Source organism: Dysidea avara, chromosome 7 (assembly GCF_963678975.1).
Source record: "Dysidea avara chromosome 7, odDysAvar1.4, whole genome shotgun sequence".
NCBI classification, from domain to species: Eukaryota; Metazoa; Porifera; class Demospongiae; order Dictyoceratida; family Dysideidae; genus Dysidea; species Dysidea avara.
In genome coordinates this window covers 611,829-639,044 of record NC_089278.1, presented here as the reverse complement: position 1 = coordinate 639,044, position 27,216 = coordinate 611,829, and the positions used below count along the sequence as shown (strand labels likewise).

Below are 27,216 nucleotides of genomic sequence, written 5' to 3'. Positions count from 1 at the left end.
AAGTTATTCTGTTCATTGCTTACATGAGCTTTGGTTAACTCTCCCCTCAAGTGTGTCAATCCTTCCTGTCAACTGCTGTAGGGATCTATTGAATGAGTCCCTGATGTCTGGGATTGTTCTCTCCAGAACTTTCATCTCTTCGGTAGTCAAGTCAGTGACATTTTTGATGATGGTGTCAATGATCATCTTCTTATGGCGATGAATGTACTTCTGCATCTCATGGCTCATCTCCTTGCTATGTGAAGTACACGGTGCACAATGGTCTGATGGATGAGTCTGTGAAGCACTTTTGTCTCCATCTTTTGCTGTTTTTGCTGGCGCTGCTTCAGTCAGCAGCAAACATACCATCAAGTAGCACAGTTTTGTCATCATCTTGTTAGCTGTTGCAGGACTTGTAAACTGTGCTGCCTGAACTGGCTTATTTATACTGACAGATGTAGCCCTGCAAATGCACACATGGACCAACACAAGATATTCATAGCCCAGGCACACCTTTTTCCAGGAAGCATCTGTGTGCAGCAAATACTTGGAATGTGGTTGGCTGTTTGCTACTGCCCATTGGGTTGTGCCTGTGTTGACCATTGTCTTTGTCCTTAACCAGGCGAGTTACTACGAGTAGTAGCTGATCAACAGGTGTACTGAATACCAGTTGGTTAGTGATGGGATGTGTACTGGCTATACCCACCATATTAACGCTCTACACTTTTGTTCTGTTGTCTCCACTGAATGGTATACCACAATAGCTGTACGGGTTCCTTCTTGCTAGCTGAACTGACCTCTTCTTAACACAGATATCGACCTCTTCTTAACACAGATATCGGACTTAACGACATAGTTTAAAACATTATCCTAAGGTTGGTTAGCATTTTGTTACTCTTCATAGGGGAAAATCCCTATTAAGACACATAATAGTTTTGTCATGCAGTGTAAGAAATGACAGAGTCAAGAGTGTCACTGCTTATACTAACATTGTTGTTCAAGATGGTCTTGTGAGTTGGGAAACCAGTTTAATGTTATCCTTACTAGTCTTTTATAACATTCAAATTCCTTGTATAGAAATGATGCAATAATATTTGATTTAAGTGTTTTCTTTTTAGTAGTTTGTTTATTTGCTTTATTACACACTTCACAAAGCATTGACGTCTTTGTTGCTATGGTAATAGGATTTAATCTGCTACAAAGTGTATATATATGTCTGATTATCAGACATCTGTATGTTGTTGGTACACAAGTTTTAATAATTTTTGCGTGACAACAATATTACATGCACAAGATTTTGACCAATTAAATCAATTCATTTTTGAACTTCAAACTATAATTACCGTGCATGAATTCTGCTTTAAATTTTTGTTGATGCACAAGAACTATTAGGACCTGTGTACATTGCTACATTTACTAAACATGAGTATAAACACTACACGCAAACACACAACGCACGCACGCACACACTACACACACACACGTGCCACACAGAGCATACGCACACGCACACACTACACAACATGCACACACCTATGGCAGCTGTGCAAAACACAGCTATTGTCTCCCAGCAAACCAGCACTGGGATGCCTGTGCACCACTTAGGCACTGGCATGATTTCAACTGATCCAGCTGTAACATCTGGTGTTTGCTGGGGAAGCTGTCCTTGTCTCGTTTAACAGTAGTCATTGTGGAACTTCGGGTTCTACAACCTCTCTCCATGAGACGTACATATTCTGGAAATAATTTTGACATGCACAGTTTTGTATTGTACTGAAATAAAATAAAATATGAGCAATCATAGCATTTCTGTTATAAGATGTTATCTGTTGCTCAGTAACCACTTGTTGTACCAGTATGTTGCCAACAGTTCGTACTGAACTCTTTGGTGTTACCCATTGTAGCATGGCCTGTCATTGTGACTCACTGCCTGTAGTGTTACTATCTAGTTGGAATTTATGGTATTTTTCTATCAGGTTAATTGGCTTTACTCTGGCTAGACAGTTGGTTTGCTTATAAACAAAAACACTTTAAAGTCTTCCACAGCTGTCACTGTAGACTCTATTCTTTGTTTATATGCTCTGGAATGATTGGTAGTCAGTCAGTCAGTCTGTCTGTCTGCTAGTTTCATGTATTTTGTGAATGCACATCAAGTACTTGGTGAATTTAAGGATGAGATTATTCACCAAATAAATATTATATATTATAAACTCCTGCCAATTTTATTTTATTATCTTTGATTATTAGTAAATTAAAAATTGCTTTCTTGGTAAATTTACTAAACTATCTGTACAACTGATGTCCCACACTGTCATCAGATATTATTAAAATATATTTCAAAACTTCTTCGACTGTTCAAGCAAACTACATGTTGTGTGTATTGTGTGGTTATGCTAATGTGTTGATCAGGTCCACACTGATAAAAATGTGTTAGAAGCTGATCATGTCGTGAGCGCAGTTCCTTCAAAAGGTTTGAACATGTTCCGTCAATGTGTAGTGTATATAGGTAGTGTTATCAGTGTTGTGTACATGAAACATATATTAGTTGTAGAGTTATTCATAATTGTTTCTATAAATAGTTAAGTCACTTAGCATACATATTTTAACTGTCATCCAGTCACGTAAGTCTTTGTGACTACTTGTAGTATGTGCCAATGAGAAAGGCTATGCCTCTTCCCACTTATTCTGTGTTTGAATATCATTAACATAATGTCACTTGATGTGAGAAGCCATGTATGGCCATGTTTCTTGTTCCTCTAGTTCTAGCCTCTCTACTAGATGATGATTACTCACAACTGCAACAACTTCTTTGTACCATTCCAAGTGTCACAACAATTGTGGTCAACTTTGAATACAAGGATGAAGTGTTGCCACCCACGTACAGATCAGTATGTGATGAGTGTTAATTAAGTGCAGTATTTTTTACAGCTTGAGATCATCCTGGTGAAATATTTTTAAAAGCCTTTAATATAGTTACAGTAAATTTCAACAGAGACTGCAATGAATGTAAACAAAATACCAAAAGCATCTGCTTAATTCCTTTTTTGGTATTTGTTTAACTGCTGCAGTTTACCACAGAGCTTGTAAACAAATCCAGAACAGATGGTACCCAACTCATGAATACTATTACTGGCGCCTACACAAATGCTACTTAGTAAGTACAGCCCTAAGCACAGCCCTAAGCCTGCCTTTTAGCTAGTCAATAATTGTGCTATTTTTATGAGCTCAGAGGTCATGAGCAAGCCATACTGTCTGAAATGTGCTAATAGACATGAATACTATGGGATATTACAGTTGGTATTTCAATTAGGCCACTCCAAATAAATTCTTTGTTTCCCATCTACTGCCTGCATCTAGTTACTGTCAGCTCTAAACATTCCATTATTCCATATTCTTCCATTATTTTCTGGTTATTGTTGCATACTGACAGGCTCACTTGAAACCATGTCAGCTCACGTGTCAGCAGTGCTATCAAGTCGGCACAAACTTCATGTTTGTGTTATTTTTGCAACTTAAAAAGGAAGGAACAAGCTTAAACATGCTTTTATGCAGTTATTTTATGGTTGTGCCAGGCAAACAATGGCTTGAAAAGCTGCCAATCTTATAATGAAATAATGGAAATGGACCGCCCGCCCGTATGCAAATATGTTTGAGTCCAGGACGGGAAACAGAGAATTTATTTGGAGTGGCCTTAGTCCTGTTGCTGCATATATGAAGGATCCAGTACTGCCATACTGTGTGATAATGTGTTCATCTGGAGTTGTTAGAGATATCTTATAAACCAGCTGTGATTTTAACTGGTACATCTGCTGTACATTTTTGGTCAATTATTGATATAGTGTTGATATTCCTGGTACCACCTGTAATACTAGCTTGCTGAGAAGATGGTTGTAATATAATTATTGTTTATTCAGTGTTAGCTGGTCATGTGATGGTGGCTTTGTGGGAATACTTCAAACTTAGATTATATTCACGATCTTCCACATTAAAGAATAATGTAAATTTATCTGGAGACAAATTTTACAAAGTTTGTTGACAATGAATATCAGCCAGGAGGAATACTATCTAGTGATTATACAATTTTACCGCCAAAATATTGGCTGGCCAATGGAGTGGAATTTAGTGACTATTTCTGAGTGGCTATGATGCCCTACTAACTCCTAGCTGTCATGTAGTTACTACCTCACACCTAGTCTCACCAACCTGACTAAATGTTTCCTTTTGTCATTATTTTTATTCCTGCCCAAATGATAAAAGAAAATACAGTTATCTGGTGTGACTGTATACGAAGGTTTGCTTGTGGCACTCCCATCCTGTATATACTCCTTATGTTGATCCTCCTTGATCAGTCACTGTTTTGGTTGGCTAAATCATCTTGATAACCTTCATTGAGCAAAGTTTCACAGTAATGATAATTATAATATTCTTCAGACTAATAAAATCAAATAATATGGTTAGGACATAACTGGTAGAGGTTTAGTTGGTTTGTGTCATAATTAGTCTTGTATTATTCTATTAGGCATTTGGCTATCTGGTCCCATCACATCAATCTCCCAAGATACTTGGTGTTGTGTTTGATTCATCTGTTTTCCCTGAACAAAATGGTGATGCCAAAACAAGATTGACGGTGAGTGAAAACATTATCGTACCCTAAAGAACAGTTTATTCTAGGTAATGATGGGTGGAGCTTGGTATGAAGAATTGTTTTCCACGTCAACAACAGCCAGTGACATTGAACAGGTCGCACTAGATGCTATCAGACATAGTTTAGGAATCAACCAGGACCCTACAATGTGTCATGTCAGTGTTCATAAGGTGTGTTAGTCTGTGTAGAATTATAATTGACATGTCAACGATACTATTTTTGTAGGATTCTATACCTCAATACAATGTTGGCTTCTCTAAAACACTTGGTAAGTAGCTAGGATACATGTGTCTTTAAAAACTATTTTATCACCAGAGTCAATCCACCAGTACATATCAACTAACTCATTACCTATTACACTGGTAGGGTCATCGTACAGAGGAGTTAGTGTTAATGATTGTGTTCACAACACCATGCTGGCTGTTAGCCAATTGTAATTACATATTTAATGAAATTCATAGAAAAAATGATAAATACTTTAATGGACTGTTATTTTTATGTGTTGAAAATACAATGGTTTTGTTTGGTGTTGCTTGTGACAAGAGAATTAATATCAAGTTCGTGGACTGACAGGAGGCCTGAAAATCCTGGAGGGCCATCACAACTGTTGCATTGGATAAACCCAAACTGAGACTGAATATTATCATCAAATAGTTTATCCTCTATTAGAATAAGATTCATACACATTGTTAATATCAAACTCTGCTTACTTGGTAATCCTCCGATATAGACGGTCAGTTCAACAGTTTTAGTTATATTCGCTGCAGCACTACCAGTAATTATGATAACATCATTATCCTCTGTAACGTCGACTGTTATTAGTGATGGACACTCCTCACTGAACTGTCTAGTAGTATCATTGATGTAGTACACCCCCTGGTAGTGTTATGTGATGTGAACTAGTACACATTAAGTCTCCTCTACCTTTCCTTCTCTCACTCCAATACCATACACTAGACTGGTATTGCTAACTAGTGCTAGTAGTAGTCCATTGCGACGTTCTGGAATAGCTTCTATACTTAAATTCTGTGTGGTATCAGAATCTGAATGAGTAGACCACAAGTACATACTACATGTTAACTAATGTTTCTAACCAAAGCAATTATCTGTTCCAGAGATTTTAGTGAAGTTATGAAATGAAGGAAGAGGACAAAGCGTATCGTTAGGTTCAGCTGTCACTAGTGCTAGCAATGGTTGCCTGTCATCATCTTGTGGTGGTTGTTCTAATACAATACACTTGTGGTATGTTACTCCTGGTGGATAATGTGATACCATCTCTTGACCAAGAAAACTTATAGGTCTGTAAACACACATGTAATACACATCAGATTGTATTGTACTTGCTCACCTAAATTGGATAGCAAAATTTTTCATGCATCCTACAAAATTAGGTAACTGATCATTGTGACCTCCACCCAAGATAAGTCGTGGTGACACACCAGCAGGAGCTCCTACAATTTTCAGCCTATAGTCACTAGTAAATACACTAGTGTTATCTTCCAACTGATTGTCAATAAACAGCTGGTACCTGTAAACAGTGACAAGTTACACAATAGTAATGTAGCTAGCTACCCTGCTGTGTAGTTTAAATGTATCAGTAAGTTATGAGCTACACCAGCCTCAAGTTGACCACTCCCAATGAGATACTTGTTCCCACCATTTCCATCAGATAATGTGACATTGACTACTCCTTCAACTAGGATTACACTCATTGATTCTGTGGACTACAAAGAAAAAGTTATAGTTATAATCAGTGTTTTTCCCTTAGACTTTACAGCTCATTATAGCTACTCACATCTGCAAAGATGTAAAACAAACTGGTTGTTGATAAATTAGTAGTAAATTCAAGAGAGAAAGAATTAAAATTGTCATTGTTGTTTTCCAGGCTATTCTTCAATGGTAACACTCTATTATACTCTAACACTGCACTACCATTAAAGCTCACTAATGATACAAACACCTGTAATAAATCACATTAAATTTTATATGTGTGCCATGAACTACTTACCGTGTCTAAACATGTCAAACTAAGCCTCTGTTGTTCAGAACTGTAAATATAATTTGTTAGGAAATGGTTCTGATCTATTACCAAGCTTTTTTCAGCTGCATTTCTGTAACGAACTTCAATACATCCATAAAAAGGCTCTTCAGTGATCATCGGTCTTTCAGGTGACCTTTATAAAGAGATTAAGTCTGAGTCATGCAGTGTCACTAGTTGTCATGCATGTCAGATTTTAAACTTCTGTGGTAATCCACTTCTTGCATTGCAGTGCGTATGTTTAAGCAAAGCTGCAGCATATCCTGATACTTCTTTGACGACCATTACAGCCTACTTGGTACAGCATGCTTCTAGGGGTCGAAATAGGCAGCATGCGTTTTTCGATGTCAGGGTGTTCAACCCTTTTGCATGCTCCTATTTTCATCCACATGTTATCAGCTTCATGAACGTGAGAAACAATGGGCATATGATGAGCGTGTTAGAGAGGTTGAGAGAGCTTTCTTTTCACCATTGGTGTTTGCAGCTACTGGTGGCATGGGGCCCACTGCTACAACAGTTTTTAGGAAGCTTGCTTCAATGTTGGCCGAGAAGCATAGCATTAATTACAGCAAATTCCTATTCTATACTGTGATGTAAACTTTGCTTTTTGCTTTTAAGGTCTTCAGTGATGTGCTTGAGGTAGTGTTGTTCCAGTTCTCAGGATCTAAACAGTTCCAGCTGTTTTTATTCTAGTTCCAGTTCTGGAACTAGAACTGTAATAACTAGCTGATACTGGAACAACACTATGAGGTACTTAATAAACAAATTTCTGTAAGACTACAATATGTGAGCAAAAATAGTAACCACATGCAACCATCATTAAAATTCAGTGGTTCTAGTCTTACTGGTTGGGTTGACTGGTCAACTAGTGCATCCAGGCTATTAGCTTAGACTGGTTGGCTGTATTGGCCTGAATTAGTGATTGTTCACTCAAAGCAGGCTATTAGCCTGCAGACAGGCTTGACACACACTAGTGTGTCATGCGCAGTTTTATAACTACCTGATATAGAACTGTGGTCAATCACAAAGTAGGGCTGAGCGATACTGCCATTTTAGTATCACGATTGATACTAAAGCCACTATTCACAAATCAAGATACTGAATAGTTCATGATACTGAATAGTTCATGATACTTGCAAATAAGTCAATCATAGCATAGTCTATTCTTTAAAGGTAGCATCAAACTGCCACTATCATCCTTGTTTACAGTAAGTTATTGTAACACATGCTTTGAAGTTATGTTATGGTGTTCACACCTCTCTGCAGGGGTAACCAGGTTATGACTTACAAGGATTCTTAGCCTAGTACAGCTTTTTAATGACAATAATGTACAGGCATGGTAACATGATAGTCAATAACAAAATATCGCGATATCGATACTTAGAAAATATCGCGATATATCGCTCAGCCCTAAAAGTGGTTTATAACTGCCCAATGTTGATGGCTATTATAGAGTGGTTTTTTATTTATTTTTTTACTTTGATCCTTCCACACAAGGTTCTATATATAGAATGGCATACAAACGTTTAATTTGTGATTTGTGCAGGTCATATAGCTGAGTATGTCCATGGGACAGATGAAAGTTTTCATAGCTGAGGAAGTTTAAATCTTAAATGTGGTGACTGTACTATTAGAGTATTTTACTGACTGCTTCATTAGAGTATATCTTGATCTTGTATGGATTTTTGGGAGGGAGAGAAGGGAATTCCCCCACCCTTCAGTCCACCACTGTATGTGCTTAAAAAAAGTTATATACAGTATTTTTCTGACATACCTATCACCTATACCACCAAACCAAGATTTTACCACTGTATAATCAGTGAACCATTGATCCACTTGCAAGGTAATCCGGTCAACTTCAATGGATTCCACTTCAACTCGGAGAAAAATACTGGGGCTAGCATAAATTATGGTAATGACAACTTTGTTTCCAGGCCTGTAACAAATGAAGACTAATACTACTACTAATCTCTCAACAATCTAGTTATACCCAATATCATCTTCAACATGATCAGTTGCTCCATTGAAAACAATATACAGGATATTTCTTTTAAATGAGATTTCCAGAGAACTATTATCCTACATATACAAAAATAATTAATGGTAGAATACATTTTGAAACACTACGTATTACAAACCTTCTCATCAAAAGCAAACATTGCAAGTCCATCAGTACTGTGTGGCAACAGTATTATTGTTAAGATGGCGAACTGTTTCTCAGGAAGAAATGATTCAGTAAACAAGTAGCCATCACCAGTAAATGAGAGTGGAAATTCATTACCAGTAGTTATCAATTCTCTGTCAGTAAGAAGTGAAACATACATATATTATGTGTTTCACTAATTCCATTAGTTGCTCACCTTTTCTTAGTACTTGGGCCAGGAAAGATACCAGAACTGCTTCTTACATCCCATAGGCCCCATAATTGGTCATTATACCGTAACAATAGAACATCACCAGAATAGTGTGAAAACGAGTTAACTAATTCGGGTATCTAAATACAACTTATTAATAGTATAATAATGGTTTACAATTGTTAACCTGAGTATTACTGGGCTTTCCTCCAACATAATATACTGTGCGATTATTGCCTTGGAATAACAAAGAACCACTGTCAATCATTGTATGGTCTTGCATAGATGATGGTTTGCCGCGCACGTCTAGTCTAATTCTTACAGCAGATCCTACCCTACAAATGTTACACATAACTTATAATGTTTAACCATTAGCAGTTAGTACCGTGATATGTAAATGTGTGATTCTGTTTCACCTACAAGATCAGAACCAGTCAGAATTATTTGCTGTGCCTCTTTATCAGCTGATGGCTTGTACACCAATTGTATTTCAATCCTGCCATTTGTATTTTGTACAAACAGTGTCATGTAGTTACCCTGTTGGTCATCTCAACAAATGGTTAACAGTAAATTAGGATATCACACCTCTAAGAATTCTTTATCGTCTTCTTCATCTAGTCCCTATAGATGTGGACAGTATATAGTGAATACTCAAAAGCCAAAAGGTAATGTACAGAACTCAACTACACATAGTGATTTTGTGGTATCTAGTTGTTGAAGAGTTTATTCTGGGTACCTTAAGATAGGAAAGTAGCATAATATGTTATCTACAGAATGGGATGATCAAACAGTGCTAAATTCACCAGTTTACTTGTGAACATCTATAGCATTTTATTTTGGATACGTAGTTATAGAACTGTGCTATATAAAGTGAAACTCTACAGGACATACAGGACAAGGTAGTTTTGAAAGTAAAGTCATGATGAGTGTGATATTTTGACAACTTGGGGCTATGGTTTAAAATGGAATCAGAAGTGTATTGAAGTCATACAAGTGAGTGCACAATATAGTGTAGCACTCCTCATTCTTGCCCACTCATTTCATGCTATGTTATGCACAGTACTCCCAGGCAATACTTTGTGTTTATAAAGTACACTTGGTCTTGAGATGTCTAGCAAAAGAGCTATACATTATTGTATTACACCACACTACAGTTGCTTGTTATTATGTTAGTAAACTAAAAAGCATTTCTAATAACATGACATACACCATGTATAATAACAATAATTAGTACCAAGAGTTCATAATATAAAGTAGTAAACTTAATATTGTATATTATAAACTCTTGTTAGTACTCATTGTCAATTTTCAAGAGCAACTATATACATATCACTGCTTGACATAAGGTGTACTGCAAACAATTAGTACTTCACCCGTGACAAAACAACTAGACAGATCATGGGACGAGCCTGACACATGATAAAGGCTTAGTTGAGCAGATGTGAACTTGTCAATACCATAGCAACTCAGTCAGAATTATACGCAACTGTGAAGTGTCCACATCATTCCATGAACCTGGATCTATAAAATGCCAGTGAAAGCTCAAACAGATGTGTGTTCATTAGAAGGTGCAGCAAGAATGGATTTTTGTGAACATGAAATATGTGTGCAGTCAATAGCCAGCTAGTAACGTAAAGTAATTATGAAATTGAATTTTCATACGTTGATCAGTATTTGTTTTTAACATCAAATATTTTATCAATATGCTAGCATGCAGGGAGTTCTGCAGCTATTAAAGTACAAGAGTATTTGTACTGCAAACTCTTTGTACAGTGCCAAGTGTTAGCTACCATGCAAAGTGACTGGCACATGTTCACAGCAAGTCTGTTAGCTCTCCAGTGTATACACACTTGACAGCTGCCAAGCTTGTTTGTGACAAATGGTATATACCTTCCTTGTTCGTGTAATGATGAATGCATGTACATGCCTTATAAGGAGCATCAGTAAACATGCCGGTTATTAATCATGTGATAAATGTACATACCAGGAAACAATTTGTAAGTCATCCATATTTTCTTGTAATTTTCCGTGAATGTAACATATATACCATCAACTCACTAGTGTGGGGTTTGCTCAGGCTCACCCCAACACAACTTAAATTGTCTCTATATAGTCCAAAAAACTCCGACAGCCAGTTGTCTTGAACTATTAATTAAACTTACTTTTGCTGGGCCCATGTATAACAGTAGCACGTTACCATCCAAAGTCTTAGGTATGAAGTGAAAATCAATAGTTTCAAACTGGACAGCATCTGTTAGTGCTCGGCCAAAAGGTGGCTGAAGTGACAGATACGGTTTAACATCTTCTTCAAAACTCACTGGTACATTTATCTGTAAGGATAAAGATGTTGTCAATAAAATAGTCAGGATCATAGCAAGTGTAATTGTTCACCTTACTAATTTCATTGTGAATATCAGAAAGACTTTGTATAAATGCATCAAGTTCATTTATAATTTCCATATTTCTACTGATTAGGTCATTGATGTTAGAGCTAGCATTTTTAATTGAAACATCAACTCCCTCCTCCAATGTTGTTAATGTGTTAGCTAAATAATTGGTCAGTTATCTCAGCACAAGCTTCACACTACACACTCACCTCTGCTGTTTATTGTGTTAATGTTACTACGAGTGGCAATGACATTCTGTTCAGTTGAGTTCACATTATTTGCAGTGTCTGCCATGATGTTATTAATTTGAGTGGCATTATTCTTTAGATCATCTATCATGTCCTCCGATTTCTGTAGCTTTGACTGGATACATCTAGTGTTGTTGGACACACTCTCAACTGCACAAAGGAACAAGATACATGTAAACAGCTGTCATTAGCAATAATAACAACACAGTTATATAAATATAATATTTACAAACAAGTACTAACAGTGCTTTGATAACTCATTAGTATTTGTTTGTAAAGTAGCTATCATTCCATGCTGACTGCCAACGTTTATCGTAAATTCCATTGCTCTATCATGAAGCATGTTGGATATGTTTTGCTGGCCTGTAAACAAACAATTTTAACAAGTAATATAATATAATATACTACATACTATTAACTTTGTTATATAACATAATCACTCGATCAGACAGTGTCATGGAGTTTTCATTAAGAGTGGTGGCACTAGATAGAAGGTGTGACAATCTGGCCTCATCAATCTGCAACAAGAACACTTTTCACACAACATACATAGTTGTGATGGAGTATTATACCATGGTTATGGCTTCTTCTGATAAATTAGTTGCTACTTGTAGATCCAAACACATCGTAGTGAAGTCCAGTTGTGGAGGTAGTGTTAAGTTAGCAATGAAATTCTCACCTAATCGTAAGACACCTGTTGACCTACTGGGTACAATATTAATAGTATTACTACAAGTTTATTACATACTGTAATTGTAATATTAATATGGAATCACTCAACAAAGTTGAAGAATAATTAGTAGCCTCCATCACTTGTGGTTCCAGTTCATTAATTGTTTCCTGAAATTGATCTGTTCTCTCCACAATGAGGGGAATTTGACTAGAATTCAGTGACTCAACTCTACCACCAACACCCTGAGGATATTATGAATACTAAGAACAAATAGATTAATGGATACTATCAAACTAACCTTTAGCACACGCATAGCTTCTAACCACTCATCAAATAATTTAGAATGTAACACATCAGACTGTCCCAGTGTAGCATAAATGCTACTATTAAATGTTGTTGATGTGTTCAAGCAATCCTACAATGAGAGATGAGCACACTTGACATCGATGGATGGTTATACCTGTAAACTATGAAGTCTGTTAGCTAGGTTATCATTATCCAGGCTAGTATCATTAATGGTTGATGTCACATTTAACAAAAAAGAATATTCCTGTTGAAGAAACTCCTCCAAGTATCTTAACTGAACACTAATGTTATTTGCTGTGACATTATCTGACAATCTGTCTTGTTCAAACAATAGACTATGACTAGCTCTGATCTCAGCTTGTTGGATGGCCTCATTTACAGTACTATTAACAATAGTAATATTCCTCCCAGTAATAATGAACAACATTTCTTCACTGCTTGTTAATAACTGCATTAGTTGTAGTAGTCCTTCACTTAAACTAGATGACAACTGAGTGACCTTATCTAATATATCTACAAGTTCAGTTGGTAACAGCACAACTACATTTATATATTATATACCATTGGTAATGTCATATACTTCAGAAGCATTGATCTTCAATAGGTCAAGTCTGGTAGATACTTGTTGTGTTAACTTGACAACATCTTCAACATCATTTACTAGCATAGGGAACTACTCCATGTTATGATGTAATACCATACCACAATGATATTGCTTACAAGGGAATCTAATTCTTCAAAGATGTCAAGAAGACGAGAGAAATTTTGGAGTAGTGAAGGCATATCAGGCTAGATTGTTATTATAATATTTGTTATGTGTAATAAAAACACTCACATTAATTCCCAGTATCTGTGAAGTCATAGTAACATTGTTCACCCATTTCATCAACTGCTCCTAATAGTTTCACTTCATTCAACAAACTCATTCACTACTCATATTACTCACGTTCACTAAAGACGTTGCATTTCGTAGATGATTAAGATTCTCAGAGTCAGCAATAAAATCTGTGATGTTTACAAGAATTTTCATCGTCACTTCCATTCTGTTGACGAGTAGAACCAATCCATCAATAATATCATTAATACAATCTCCACAAGCTACAATACCATATCATGATGTCTCCAATAGTACCACACTACCTTACCATTACAAGTGTGGTTCTCAATGACATAGTGACCACTGTTAATAGAACATTCAGTACATCTCTCTCCTGTTACTCCTTCACCTACTGCACACGTACACTTCCCAGTGGTAGCATTACACACCTCAATCCCATCAGTACCATCGAAGAAACAATCACATTCTGCAAGGAGGAAACCAGTGCAGTGTTTAATGGATTGTAAGCAGTTAAGTGAGTAGAAATGGAACAATTATAGGCCCAAATAAATGGGTAAGAGAATTCTCAAACTCTATTAGGTGCTAAATTATTCCTAAGTGAAATAGAGGGGTCTTACACTCCAAACCTCTACCCACTCCACTGTAGTCATCCAGTAATATCAATTTTGTCACAAGGGCTCTACAAGCCAGCAAGCGTACTCATCATATATATGACTCACCGCTACATCCAGTATTAGAGTATCCCCAGTAGCCAACCTCACATCCGTCACACTTCTTCCCTGCAACTCCCATCTTACAATCACACTGACCATCTTCATCACAAGACGTTGAGAAGGAGCCATCTTCAGAACAGTGACACGGTAAACAGGTTGTTGTTAAAGAGTCAGGATAAAAGCCATCCTGATGGACCAACCATATAAGATGTCTTCTTAACACTTCAAGTGCTCTACCTTACAGTCGATACAGATTCTCCCAGAACTACCTGGTAGACAGTCACACTGACCAGTAACATTATCACACACTTTACTTCTTGATCCATTGAGATTACAAGAACAAGCTGTGTAATATTTATCAGCCATTAAACAATTACATTGTAAATTACACACAATTGGTGTAACTGATGATGTCACTAGATAATAAAACAACAAACGTTATTCATACCTTTCATCTTTACTGTCCATGCCACAGTTGTTAATAGCTGATTTGTTCAGACTAAATGTCTTTAAATTTTCTGATTTACTACATGTACTTACCATTCCAGGGGTTTACGCAGGTATATAGAAAATTGCTGTTAGTGACTGTTCATTGGCTGACTGCTTTATTAGAGCATCTCAATTATTATGGTTCATAATGATTTTGTTATCATGTGTGAAGCCATTGTTTAACCCCTGGGTATTCCCCTAGACCCACAACGAGGTAATATAGTTATTAACAGGGGTCAGACTAGTGACATTGAATTAGCTAATGATCTATGATACACCACACTGAGTAGTATAGTACAGTATAGTGTCATACACACATACATTTCCCTCTGCTGTTTATTTACAGATTTATGCTAAGTGCAACTCGAACACTTACACAAACAACCACTTTCTGCAGTTAAGTTGTAATAGCCTTCTCGACACTGTTCACATCTTTGGCCCTCAACATTTTCCTGTAATTTTAATGTACCAAATTCAATATTAAAGTGGGACCCCTCTAAGATGGACACCATTTAGGTATTTACTTTGTAAAGAGGTGTCCTCAGCTAAGGGGTGTATAATTAAGCTACTAATACTGTTGCTTGATTTGGGAACTAGACAGATGTCCTGATTGTAGGGGTGTCCTTTAAGAGGAGTTCTACTGTAAACAATTTTATACCTTGCAAGTACATTTCCCAGTGGAAGAATGACAAATAAGATTTTCACTTCCCATTGGATCACAATCACAGGGTAGACAATCACTTTCTGTCATATAATACACTTCCATACATCTATCACAAGTACGACCTGTGTAGCCATCCCTGCAACTGAACACCACAATTCAATGATGGTATTGTGGTGTAGTGAGAGTACTAACCTACACTGACCAGTAGCCTTGTCACAATCAGTTCCAATAGATCCCAGTACAGCACAACCACATGGCTAAATGCAAGGAATAAAATGTCACTTTGTTTTGCAGCTAATAATCAACATTTTGTAAATTGTGAGTTGTAATATGAAGATGACATCATAAAGTATAGCTCACAAATAAAGTGACTGCTTTATTAGAGTAGTTTAGTGCTTACCATACAACCAAAGTCAACATGTAGACCCCAAGTGTTATCAATACAATCATCACACTGTAGACCAGTAGTATTGGAGGGACAGTTACACTGACCACTAAATGGATCACATGATAACTGAACACCACTTGTATTCACTGGACACTGGCAGTCTACACATGTAGAACATACATAACATGTGTTGTTCTTATTGGTTGTTTCCATACCAACACATCTTGTAGTGTCGTCATCATAAAATGACCCACTTGGACAATGATCACATTGTAGACCAACTGTATAACCTTCTTTACAGCTACACTGACCCTAGTGTATTAGTGACATGTTACTGATCTGTGTGTGTGTGTATGTATGTGTGTGTGTGTGTGTGTGTGTGCACGTGTGTGTGTACGCGTGTGTGTACGCTTACCACTTCATTACATTGTCCATCATCAGTTATACCATCCTCGTTACAGTTGCATGCTGTAAACCATATTAAGTCATCACTATGTTTTATTATAACATCACTTTTGTTAATGAGAAATTAAAAGACATGAAAAAGGCAATATGCAATGTGAGGTAATATGCAATGTGAGGTAATATGAAGTATGCAATATTTAAACAAGAAAATCCACCAGTATGTTCCACCTGTTACACAGCATTACAATATATGAACCATTCCAGTCACTACGAAACATACAGACAATTTCCATATAAATGTGAAAGTCAGCAGGAAGACAAAGGGATGATACATGCATTGTAGCTGCTACAGTAGACAAAAAGGTATGTCTCAGGCCTAAGCAATGTTTAACAGTGAATAGTCAATACTATAGTTGACCTATGCTTGGCTAAAGGTAGTCAGTAACTTAATACTTATTACGATTATTTGATTAAATTATCAGAAAATCTGAACCTGTTGGAAGAGTTGGAAGGCACATTTGAGTTTCAGTACCATATAGCTGATTTTTTAAGGGGGAATGTTTCGTGGATTGCCACCATCCAAAATTTTGAGTGCTTCTTCAGAGTATTTGATAATAACACTCAAGCAATGTCATTTTGATCAAACTGCAATCTTTGAGGGGGTAATTTTTCATGGATAGCAGCCAATCCACAAAAATTTTCTCCTCAGAAAAGACCTGTTATACGACATGTGTTGGGAAGGAAATTTGAGACTGCAACATTTTGGGAAGGAGTTCACGATCCCTACCATACAGTACTACTGCATGATTAGTTGCTACAGATTTTATAATGATAAATTGTGAATTTTCTTGCTATATGCAGTAGCGGGATAGGATAGGTTATAAATCATTTTTGAGGAAAATAACTTAACTCGCTGATCATTTGTTGTGGTGGTAGTTACTTACGTTGACATGATCCAGAAGCATGTCGGTAGTGTTGTGGTAAACACTGTTCACATTGTAGTCCAGTTGTATTGTTCTAAACACTCACATCAATTATCCATACACTCTTAGACTGTTTACCTGGCATGCCAAACACACACCTCTCCCAAGTGTTTCATTGTACTCACAAGTGTCAGCATTTCCTGAACAATCACATTCTAGCAAAGAACACAAGCAGAATATAATGAAACAATATGCATGTGTGTGTAGTCACTGTTAAGTTATTTAGGAATTAAGACAGAAGTTTGGAAACTTACAGATATTTATTGCATAAGAAAATATCCTGAGGTGACATATTACTTGTAAATATCTGCTTAAATGTCAGTATCAAACTCATTCATATTTGCAGTGTGAAACATACAATTGGCAAGGAACTAACTTTTCACTATATACAGTGTCTGTACAGTCATTTGACAACCTAATTGTCTACAGAGCTTGTATAAAGATCTACAAATTTACTTGAAAAAATTATGTAAACAATTCAAATTTCAAAGAAGGATCATTCGTACAATAACAGACTAACCTTCACAGCCCTCCTCATAGTCAACATAGGGAACATTGTTAAATAAAGGACAACATTGTTCACAGTGTGTTCCACATGTTCCATTCAAACACTCACACTGGTACAAGCCACTATCATTATCAACTGTACAATTGCCAGCGTAACCATTACACACACAAATACCATTGACTGTAAGGTCAGACACTGCGTAAAACTGTTAAAAATATCATGAACTTGCATAATATAATTTAAAGTAACTTACAATTTGTGAAGGATCTATTACATCTCCAGTTCTGTCAACATTTACTTCAAGGAAAACTATTCGTATTTGTGTTGCATAAGAAAAATTCTAATCAAACATGACAAGAGAGAACTAGAAGGCAGCACTACACAGCTAACACGCACCTTAGCAAGATCTTCATCACAACCATGTATATCACCTTGATTGTTTAACACACTAATGATGGCTGTATTCTAATGTGATAAAATATCTTTAAAATAAAACAAAAATGGTTTTAGCTAAAAGATCACCACTTCTTTTACCCATAACAGGAAAATTGGGGGTTGGCTAGGAGATGTAAGGTGTTGTGCTTATGGGCTACTCCTGGTTTGTAATAATAGTAATTTAACAGATCAGGGAGTGATGGTAGTTTTAGAAATATTCTGTATGCACATGTACACATGCGTATAGTTAGTGTGTTTTGTATGGAGTAATGTTGCAGTTGTATAGAGTTGGTTATTACTTTGAATCAGTGTTATAATCAGTTGATAATCAATTGTGATTGCACTTATCTGCTGATAACAGGTTATGGGCTTAGGCTCTTTCTGTTGATATACAAGTAACAAGAGAAACTGGAGCCACTGTGAAGTGTTACTGGCTGATTGTGAAGTGTTACTGGCTGATTGTGAAGTGTTACTGGCTGATTGTTGATTGCCACATGTAGCTAGCTACTCACTGTCATTGAACACCTAACAAAGTTTTTTTTTGGTGTGATTAAATGGTACCAGTTAAGTTGTTGTTGTATTTTTGCTTAAAAGTTAAATGGACTTAACTGGATGATCTGGAAGTTCCACCACCTTTTACTGGCCAAAGGACTTTATAGATGGCTCAGAGGTGCTTGCAGAAAATTTTAGTACACAAGATCATACAGAGTTTGAGAAAATTATTTCAGAGGACATCTGTCAGCACATCACAGCTACACCTAATTACTTTGGTTGAAAAGCCAAAGGATACCTGGGGTGCTCTATGTAACCATTTTGAAAGGGGGGCATTAGCCAACAAACTCTTAATACTTGATGATGATAATGACAATTATATGGTTTCAGTATACAATTTGTGAGGTAATTTATTACCACATAATTTACATGCACACCACACAAACTGACACACAGCCTGTAATAACACAATGACAGTGTCCTGGATCTGAAGAACTAGACTAGACGATGCGCTAATTTAGGTTATACAATATTTTCATTGCTAGTGACAAGGGAGGTCATTTGCAATAAATTCTGTTACTCCCATGGCTAAAGGAAAAAGCAGAATTTGTTGTCTAACAACCTGTAGGTAGAAGGGTTTAAAGTAGCATCCTTTAAACTGTCAGGGAATTCAGCTGCAGCTGTGATTGCTCTATTAGAGTAGTTATTTGATTGTTAATATTGTTAATACCAATGAACATGGGATAAACATGTAACCAAATTGTAAACTGTCTCAAATGCATAGAGAACTGTACACAGTGAATCACTGTATATAAGCATGTAGTCAACTATAGCATTACAATATGTGTGGCTTCAAGTACTTGGTGAAGAAGGATGTTGGGAATTATAAATATCTATCAAAGTATTTAACTTTCTTTCAACTAACTTTGGCAAAAAAAATTGCTGCTATGAAAAGAAACAACTTCTACCTAGATATCCTTAGTAATTCAACAACACCATTTAGCTGTGAGCATCTCGTCAAAGTAAAACTAAGAAATCACCTAACTACGGACAAAACAAGTACAATTGGAAGTAACTTTAAAGATCATTTGTATGTGAAGCATGCAGCAGGGCCACCCACAGGGGGGGGGGGGACTGGGGCATTTTGCCCCGGGCCCCAGCCTGAAAGGCCCCCTGAATACCTGTTTAAAAGATCGATATACTCTAATAGAGCAGTCAGATCTAAATATTCTAATAGAGCAGTCACAGTATTCTTCAGAGGAGCAGTGTAGCAAGCTTATAGATAAGGAGATATGGTTGGTGCTGGGTAGTTATTGTCATTGCCAGCAGGTTGTGACCTTTTTTTTTTTTTTTTTTTGGTCTTCACCTTACAACTTGGTAGTCAAATATCTGAATAATCGTTACAGCACTAGTACAAATAGATACATCTGGGCACTTCAGATAGACTCACTCACTAGACACATACAGACAGATTGAATAAATTGCATAGCTGAACCCACTGATATGTTTATGCTGAAAATTCTATAATGTTAGAGTAGTTAGGTAACTGGTATAATTATTAGAGTATCTTGATCTCATGTACTCCCAATACTGAAGTGTCCTGTCCTTGTACTACCTTCAGCACAAATAGTAAGTTGGCTAATGAGCAGAGGAGGTTGGTCATGTATCATAGCCCTATCATGTACTACCACATATGATCACACAATAAAACATGGCGCCTGAAATTAGCATTGTTGTTTTCTTTGTCACATTCACGCAAAGTATGTAGTATATTTGTAGTATATTTGTAGTATATTTGTAGTATATTTGTAGTATATTTGTAGTATATTTGTTTCTGGTTATAACAGCCACACAAACTGTTGGGCAGGGCTCTGGGAACTGTAATTTATCAATATCAATTCATGCATTAGAATACTTTGTATCGATATTGAGGTGTCGGAATTGAACTTTTCTTTGTGATCACATGAGATGTTTGATGACATGTGACCAACCTCCTCTGGTTAATGAGTAAAAAGTTGGCTAATGAGTAAAAGAGGTACAACAGTTGCTGTACATAGCTCCTGAGCATAAAGTTGGCAAATTTGTTACTTGCAACTGTCCTGCACTTTGACAGAGTACTGGGGGTGGTGGCATGCAAGGGAAACCCAACTAACCAGGAAAAAACAAACATTTGTCAGATATATTCATGTAATGTTTGCTTAACTTACATTGTCATGAACATGATCTGTGACACAAGCCATGCCGTCACTATTAGGACCCTTGTCATCTGATAATCCGTTAGGACACAGTGATGTATGATTAGGAAGGAATATCCATGGTACAAAGGTTTTGCCATGATCCACTGATTTATGTAACTCCCATTTCCTGGGAATCCCAACTGACAACAGTCTACTTGTCTTCAACACAATGAAGGTAATTTGAAATGGCTGAAATACAATGAAATACAAATATATGTATTCCAAAAGACAAGACATTGCGTTTGCCTGCATACAATAAATAGCTAACTGACTTCAATGCACTATGGAAACCAGCGGCAATCACACAACAACATACTAATGTAGTGTACTATTGAGATTTTGATACAGTATCAGTAATTGAAATATCGGTACAGTATCGGCATTAAAATATTTGTGTGGTTTGACAAAATTGTATGTGTTATCATTTACTAATTCTACTATGTGGGTGGTGTATACATTGACAGTATTTAATACCCATATTATTTGGTTAACAGAGCCTAGAGAACAGAGTATAAAAAGTTATACTTTAGATAAAACTAAACTTAGCATCCTTTTATCATAGTTTCATGATGTTACTAATTTTCAATAAATATAGTTAGCTATTTTTCTCATATAATGAACCTAAAGTTGAAATAATACAAAATAACTGTTGCAATATCAATATTTGTAACTGGAATTGAAAAACCAATTCAAATCACACATCGGTAGTTGTAACTTGTCGAGGGTAGTGAGCGCCATATGTTATACATCAATTTATTACCTATCAAAGCATTCCCATATAGCTGTTGTAGCCACAAGTGTAATAGTAGAAGAGTTAACTCTAGGTGTAATAGTAGCAGTATAAACCACCAGTGTTCACATAGAGGGGCCAGACAGGGACCATGATTGCAGTTCAGACACAAGATTACAGAGCTGTGCTGGCTCCTTAGTGGTGAATTAACTCCAAGAAAATATTTGACCAACAGTAACACGCCATCCACCAGTGTACTACTGATTCTCATCAAGCCTGGACCAGAAATTGCAATTCAAGCTTGCCAGAAAAGGCAACTCTTAAAAGTAGCCTCGTGTAGCTAGTTTGAAAAATGCTGAGGCTTATAACCCTGAGATAGTATAGCTACCGTGGTCAAGACTGTGGTGATGTTAGTCTGATGGGCAATTAGGATCAGTTTGTGTAAATCTGGCCACATTTCATTACTAGCTGTACACACCATGTATATGGTATGAACTGTCTATTCCAGCATCTTTGCAACTGAGTTTTAATGTCCTCAACTAGAGTGAACTGTGCATGCATGGCCCGACTTCTAAATGTGTCAAAATTAGGACAATGAACAAATAACTGTCCTGTTTTCAGAGGTTTGGTCTCTCTGATGGAAAGGATCATATTTTATTTGGGAATAGCAATTCCACATATGTTACACACCTCCTGATGGATAGCTAGCTAGCAAATGGCTGGATTTCCATGCAGGCTAATAATTGACGGTACATCAACACATGCACACTAGTTATTGTGTTCAGACATCATAATATATACTGGGGGCTATACCTGTATAAGGTCCAGTGTTAGGTTGACGGCAGTAACTCCGGGTTGTGATATCCAATGGGTGGTCAGATTGCTATCCAGAATATTGTCAACATTCACTGAGTCTGAACAAGTGGAACATTCCTTCAGTCCAGTTTGCGGATCATCATAGCAATACTCTACATCTTCACACGTTGAGCCAGCTACGATTATCTTCTTGGTCAGGTCGAGCGTGATCTGATCGCTAGGGCATATGTGTCCGTTTAGCTGCACAAACGACGTAGCCAATATTAACAGACTTGCCGCGAGACTCATGGATGGTTTTCACACAATGTCCCACAATACCAGATGGCAGCATGAAGTCATAGAACCGCAATCCCACAAACAGCTGGATTAAAGCGCAGGCGCGATAGCTTGTAACCAACTCTCTGGACTTCTGGTGCGATGGTTTTCAGTGGTCTCTGTTCGTTTTGCAAGAGGCACAAATGGAAGTTAGCTACTGTGTCCATCGTTTGCACTGGTATGTATTTTGTGCAATTATTATTATTGTTTAAATATCTGAGAGAACGAGGTGTATGGTGTGGATATAACATGCTTACAGAGCCTAGTGTACCATTATAATTACTAATAGGCTGGTAGAGTGAAGCTAGTAAACTGAAGTAGAATTTTTCTTGTAACCCACAATCGATATAATACTGACGAGCTGCAAATATCGATAGGTTTTGCATACCACACCGGACCACACCGCATTATAATGGGGGCATGCAATGTTAAACCGGTATGAACTACAGATTCAACAATTCTCAAAGAGTGTAAGTTCTGATTGTTGAATTTTATTAAACTGTTATGTAGCTACCTGGCTATGCAAGCAAAAAACTAACTTCACTAATTTGTTTATATAACCTTTTGAACTGCCTGTAATGGTCTTGTACACACTTTATTAGAGGTTGTTACTCTAGTATTTTCCTGCGATGGCTACAATCATTATATTGGAGTACTCTTGTGTCGTTTGGACACCACATACAGATTAAGACACAACTAAAAGCAACCACCATAATTTAGATATTAAATCATCATACACAACCTTATCGACATACCTGCTATTATACCGGTTTCATCTGACCATTACACCAGAAGGTCACCAAATGAGATTTCAACAACCAATGACAAGAATAAATTCCTATTTATATCCTCTTCAATTAAAATTTGGAATTCTCTATTATATCATGTAGCGTAAGTCGCCAATTATCGTCACTTGTAAACTATAGAGGCTACAAGGTATAAGGAGGCTACCAAGTTACACAATGGGCTATTATATTCTCTAAAACATTTCAGTTGTTACATGTCAATTACCTGGCAGGTGGTTATGTGGGATACAAATGCCTTCGAGGATGGTTGGAGAAGTATAGGGATGAACAAACTACAGCACAAATGGAATCATTAAGGTAATTCTTGAGTGTTCTATTAGAGAGAATATCAATCTATACCTTTCACCCAGTAAAACCCTCTGTTATGTGAAGTTCTAGGTTTGTAAAACTAACAATTGTGCGTTGTTGTTTTTGTGTTGGCACAAGCTAGACCTTATATGGCACATTCAAATGTATTGTACACTATAGATCCCTCTGTGTACCTTCTAAAGATTGACAATATTACTTTTGTCTGTTTTGATAGCACAGGCTAGTTGTACAGTTATGCTAAAATTGTCCTTACATGGCAGAAATTAAATTAAAACCCAGCTAAAAGTTCACTGCACACAAGATATACATATTTATCTTTAGAAACCTCCAATGTTACAAATTCCACAAAGCTTTGCTTTGTTGATGTATAACTTTTGATGGCCTAACAGTGCAGTACATGTAATGGAGAAGTCACAGAACACACTATATTATCACTACACACTGTATTATCACTACACTTTATTTCACTGTAGAATGTTACAAAGTTTTGAGACAAACATGAGCACTTGTAACAATATGAGTGAGTAAATCTGCTTTGTGTGTCCTAATAACAACTAGTTGAATAGTTATCAGTCTACTCCAGGAGGTGCGTAGTGCTGTAAATGAACAGTTGAATTCCAAGAAGATAACAGCCTCCTTGAAGAGCAAGTGTGTGTTGTGGGTGTGTACGTGCACATATGTGTTTGTGCATAGTGAGTGTGTGTTTGTGCTATGTGCTGTAACTTTTATTTAGGCCAACCAATAAAGTTGAATTATGGAATGAACTAAAAATTATTAGTAAGTTTAAAAATGTTATTTCCACACACACACACACACACACACACACACACACACACACACACACACACACACACACACACACACACACACACACACACACACACACACACACACACACACACACACACACTACACACACACACACTACACACACTCACACACTACACACACTCACACACTACACACACACTACACACACGCACTACACACTACACACACACATAGAATTATAAATAGAATTATGAATAGGATTAGAATTATGTGCGATAATTTGTTTTTAAAGGTTTTGCACAATATTTAGTAGTTGGATATGCTTGTAGCATGTTAGTGGTGTTCCTGCGGGTACAAATGAGTATACTAGGAGGAGTGATGTGTCATAACAATGACAGTGAAGTGAGTTATGATACTTAACATTAGCATGTCATCATCTTACTGCTATGATGGAAGATCGATCCAGTCATATCTGAGGACACTGAGAAGAAATTTCTTAGTATTGCTCAATATAACGTGACCAAGGGTGAGACCATGTTGTAGTGTTCCTAGAGTTGTCATACCTTATTAGGTATTGCAAAGTTCATTGAAGTTGCTAAAAGAGTTGTTGTATCAGAAACTGATAGGTTAGCTACCTGTATCAGTGGTAGTGATATTCTATACCAGTGACTACACCATACACCAGTGACTACACCAGTGACTACACCATACACCAGTGACTACAACAGTGACTTCAACAGTGACTACACCATACACCAGTGACTACACCAGTGACTACACCATACACCAGTGACTACAACAGTGACTACACCATACACCAGTGACTACACCAGTGACTACACCATACACCAGTGACTACACCAGTGACTACACCATATACCAGTGACTACACCATACTCCAGTGACTATAACTATTTTACCAACTAATGCTGAGCAATGCACCAACTATTAATTTGAATTGTGGTATTCCATTTTTTTGATTGATATCATAGTCACTGGTGTATGGCATAAGCTATGTAGGACTTTTCCTTACTTAAGTAAAGATGGAGATGAATGCTATAGGCATGGGGGCAATATTAAGTGTTTACTAAAGTGTGGTGTAGTACTATTTGAGGGTGTGTACCGGTACAACTAAAGCTATTCTTAGAAACGATGATAAAACCCCTCAAATAGTTTGAGGGTGTGGTACAAATTGAGTAAATACAGTGTAATGATGTGTAGTATTGGTAACCTGGGGAATATCAGTTGTTTAAGTCAGTACACATTTCTAGGAGATAGCCTACTGACTACACTTCCAGTACTGGATATACCCTGCTGTGATGGTTGTAGTGTGTGTCCACATGTCTGTGTTGTATATATAATTTGTCCATTGCTATCCTCGGTGTAGGTATTCACTGAAGCATTCGTTAAGTCATAATGAATTGTGTGGTCTTCTGGGAACTCTTCAGAAGCAACTGCTCACATCATTGTTAACAATGTAAGAACATGTCACTTGGTGTATTGAGGTCAACACCTACTGTAGTTTGTTGTCCCTTGTTGGAAAGCCATTCTGCACATAGTTTAGCTCTTTGACTAGACTTATATTAATGTGTGCAGATATATCATTTGTTACATGTCTCTTGTGACCACTGTGTGTTATTGCTGTTACTGGTTGAGTCATTCCATGTTAACACTTGACAAGACTATGAGGACCTGTTTAATTCCATTTTGTAACTCTTCCAGCAGCATATTTTATAATCTAAAGATTTAACAATAAAAGATGAAAAGTCCTTAGTGTGTAGTATAACATGTTTAGGGCTACACTAATGGTATAGTGTCCCAGTGTTAATTGTCAGAAGTGTAGGATACAATTTACATGTACCTGAACTTCAGACATTTTATTTCTTAGTTGTCTTCAGGTGTGACACTAGAATAGCTGACTGTTATATTAACTATTAGAGTAACTCAGTCTTACTATAAGTTACTCACCTGCTGGTGATGTGACAGTAGCACCGATTAGTAGTGATGCTTGTTTATGTGCTAGAGTTGACAGCAGTTCATCGGATGATGAGCAAGACATGACTCCATTAATAAATTTTATGATAGACAAGGACAAGGCGACAGTAAGGACATACAATTTAGCTGGTTGTTATTGTTATTACTCACATAGACCACTCCTACTGCAGAGCCCCAGTACCAAATGTTGATGGACGTTACATTGGATATACTAGAGAGGTCTAATATACTATGTATAGTGTCTATATCATGTGTCTAATTGTTTAGTAAAGAGTGTCAGTATATATTGAAACATACTATAAATGGATCATTCTCACAGTTGAGTTCTATCATGACTAATGGATTCTTGTCTGCCAGTCAGAGGTACGTATACCAGTCCTTAATATTTAGTTGGTCCAATATTACATCACAACATCTCAATAGCTTGTCTACAGCAAATGTACCAGTTGCCAGGGTTATTCCACTACTATCAGACGTGGCTCATTCTGTGTTAGGAGATAATGTTGTAGAGTCCTATATGGTCCAGGTGTGTGGTATGGTATTGTTATGTCATTACTCCAGCTCATCTTTTAGGAGTTGTTGTCACACAATCAGCTACGGTTGTTATCTTACAATATATTTGAGGCAGTTGCTAACTGAGAATAATATTTGTGTATTGATAATCCTCAACACTATTATATCAGTGAAATACA

At 36.9% G+C, this 27,216-nt stretch overlaps 4 protein-coding genes across 5 annotated transcripts in view; 2 read left to right on the top strand and 2 right to left on the bottom strand.

Moving 5' to 3' along the window:
• LOC136261576 (angiopoietin-related protein 7-like) overlaps positions 1–597 on the bottom strand; it is a 1,519-nt gene extending 922 nt beyond the window's left edge. The window contains exon 1 of the mRNA XM_066055602.1: positions 24–597. Coding sequence (XP_065911674.1) covers positions 24–582 — 559 coding nt within the window. The 5' untranslated portion in view covers positions 583–597. The remainder of the gene's footprint in view (positions 1–23) is intronic.
• LOC136261574 (protoporphyrinogen oxidase-like) overlaps positions 1–5,171 on the top strand; it is a 19,576-nt gene extending 14,405 nt beyond the window's left edge. Inside the window, exons 4-9 of the mRNA XM_066055599.1 lie at positions 2,389–2,449; positions 2,740–2,867; positions 4,499–4,606; positions 4,651–4,794; positions 4,850–4,892; positions 4,940–5,171. Of these exons, the coding sequence (XP_065911671.1) occupies positions 2,389–2,449; positions 2,740–2,867; positions 4,499–4,606; positions 4,651–4,794; positions 4,850–4,892; positions 4,940–5,061 (606 nt within the window). The 3' untranslated portion in view covers positions 5,062–5,171. The remainder of the gene's footprint in view (positions 1–2,388; positions 2,450–2,739; positions 2,868–4,498; positions 4,607–4,650; positions 4,795–4,849; positions 4,893–4,939) is intronic.
• Positions 5,056–22,669, bottom strand: LOC136261563 (laminin-like protein lam-2). Of its 2 annotated transcripts, none has more exons than XM_066055578.1 (44): positions 22,326–22,669; positions 20,753–20,971; positions 18,015–18,083; positions 17,872–17,958; positions 17,631–17,823; positions 17,189–17,265; positions 17,072–17,144; positions 16,138–16,190; positions 15,938–16,034; positions 15,735–15,883; positions 15,527–15,591; positions 15,329–15,476; positions 15,047–15,122; positions 14,419–14,525; positions 14,188–14,368; positions 13,776–13,934; positions 13,577–13,728; positions 13,466–13,525; positions 13,351–13,419; positions 13,192–13,303; positions 12,785–13,143; positions 12,623–12,739; positions 12,400–12,566; positions 12,224–12,356; positions 12,064–12,169; positions 11,895–12,014; positions 11,613–11,801; positions 11,408–11,562; positions 11,179–11,346; positions 9,602–9,637; positions 9,402–9,553; positions 9,204–9,351; positions 9,023–9,156; positions 8,801–8,960; positions 8,653–8,741; positions 8,437–8,598; positions 6,633–6,798; positions 6,420–6,584; positions 6,197–6,348; positions 5,973–6,152; positions 5,719–5,924; positions 5,549–5,667; positions 5,335–5,500; positions 5,056–5,286 (listed from the first exon to the last, which is right to left on the bottom strand). In XM_066055578.1, exons 1-44 carry the CDS (start codon positions 22,614–22,616, stop codon positions 5,120–5,122), a joined length of 6,153 nt encoding a protein of 2,050 aa, XP_065911650.1. In that variant the 5' UTR covers positions 22,617–22,669; the 3' UTR covers positions 5,056–5,119. The 2 variants fall into 2 exon arrangements, with proteins under 2 accessions (XP_065911650.1, XP_065911651.1); XM_066055579.1 differs by having other exon boundaries at positions 12,224–12,353.
• On the top strand, positions 22,663–27,216 carry LOC136261578 (peroxisomal biogenesis factor 3-like). The gene is made up of 14 exons (XM_066055604.1): positions 22,663–22,821; positions 23,662–23,746; positions 24,232–24,278; positions 24,325–24,406; positions 24,492–24,535; positions 24,822–24,931; positions 24,986–25,055; positions 25,101–25,155; positions 25,917–26,006; positions 26,553–26,631; positions 26,679–26,743; positions 26,792–26,887; positions 26,948–27,050; positions 27,098–27,216. The coding sequence occupies exons 1-14, from the start codon at positions 22,746–22,748 to the stop codon at positions 27,161–27,163; spliced, it is 1,068 nt and encodes a 355-aa protein (XP_065911676.1). The 5' UTR covers positions 22,663–22,745; the 3' UTR covers positions 27,164–27,216.

Coding starts and splice junctions, on each gene's coding strand:
- LOC136261563 (XM_066055578.1), bottom strand. CDS start 22,616: ATGAGTCTCGCGGCAAGTCTGTTAATATTGGCTACGTCGTTTGTGCAG. Junction 11,563..11,612: donor TAACACAATAAACAGCAGAG/GTGAGTGTGTAG, acceptor CCAATTATTTAG/CTAACACATTAACAACATTG. Junction 9,638..11,178: donor TATACATGGGCCCAGCAAAA/GTAAGTTTAATT, acceptor CCACATCTATAG/GGACTAGATGAAGAAGACGA.
- LOC136261578 (XM_066055604.1), top strand. CDS start 22,746: ATGGTTTTCAGTGGTCTCTGTTCGTTTTGCAAGAGGCACAAATGGAAG. Junction 25,156..25,916: donor GTTGTATCAGAAACTGATAG/GTTAGCTACCTG, acceptor TCCTCGGTGTAG/GTATTCACTGAAGCATTCGT. Junction 26,007..26,552: donor CTCACATCATTGTTAACAAT/GTAAGAACATGT, acceptor TTTATGTGCTAG/AGTTGACAGCAGTTCATCGG.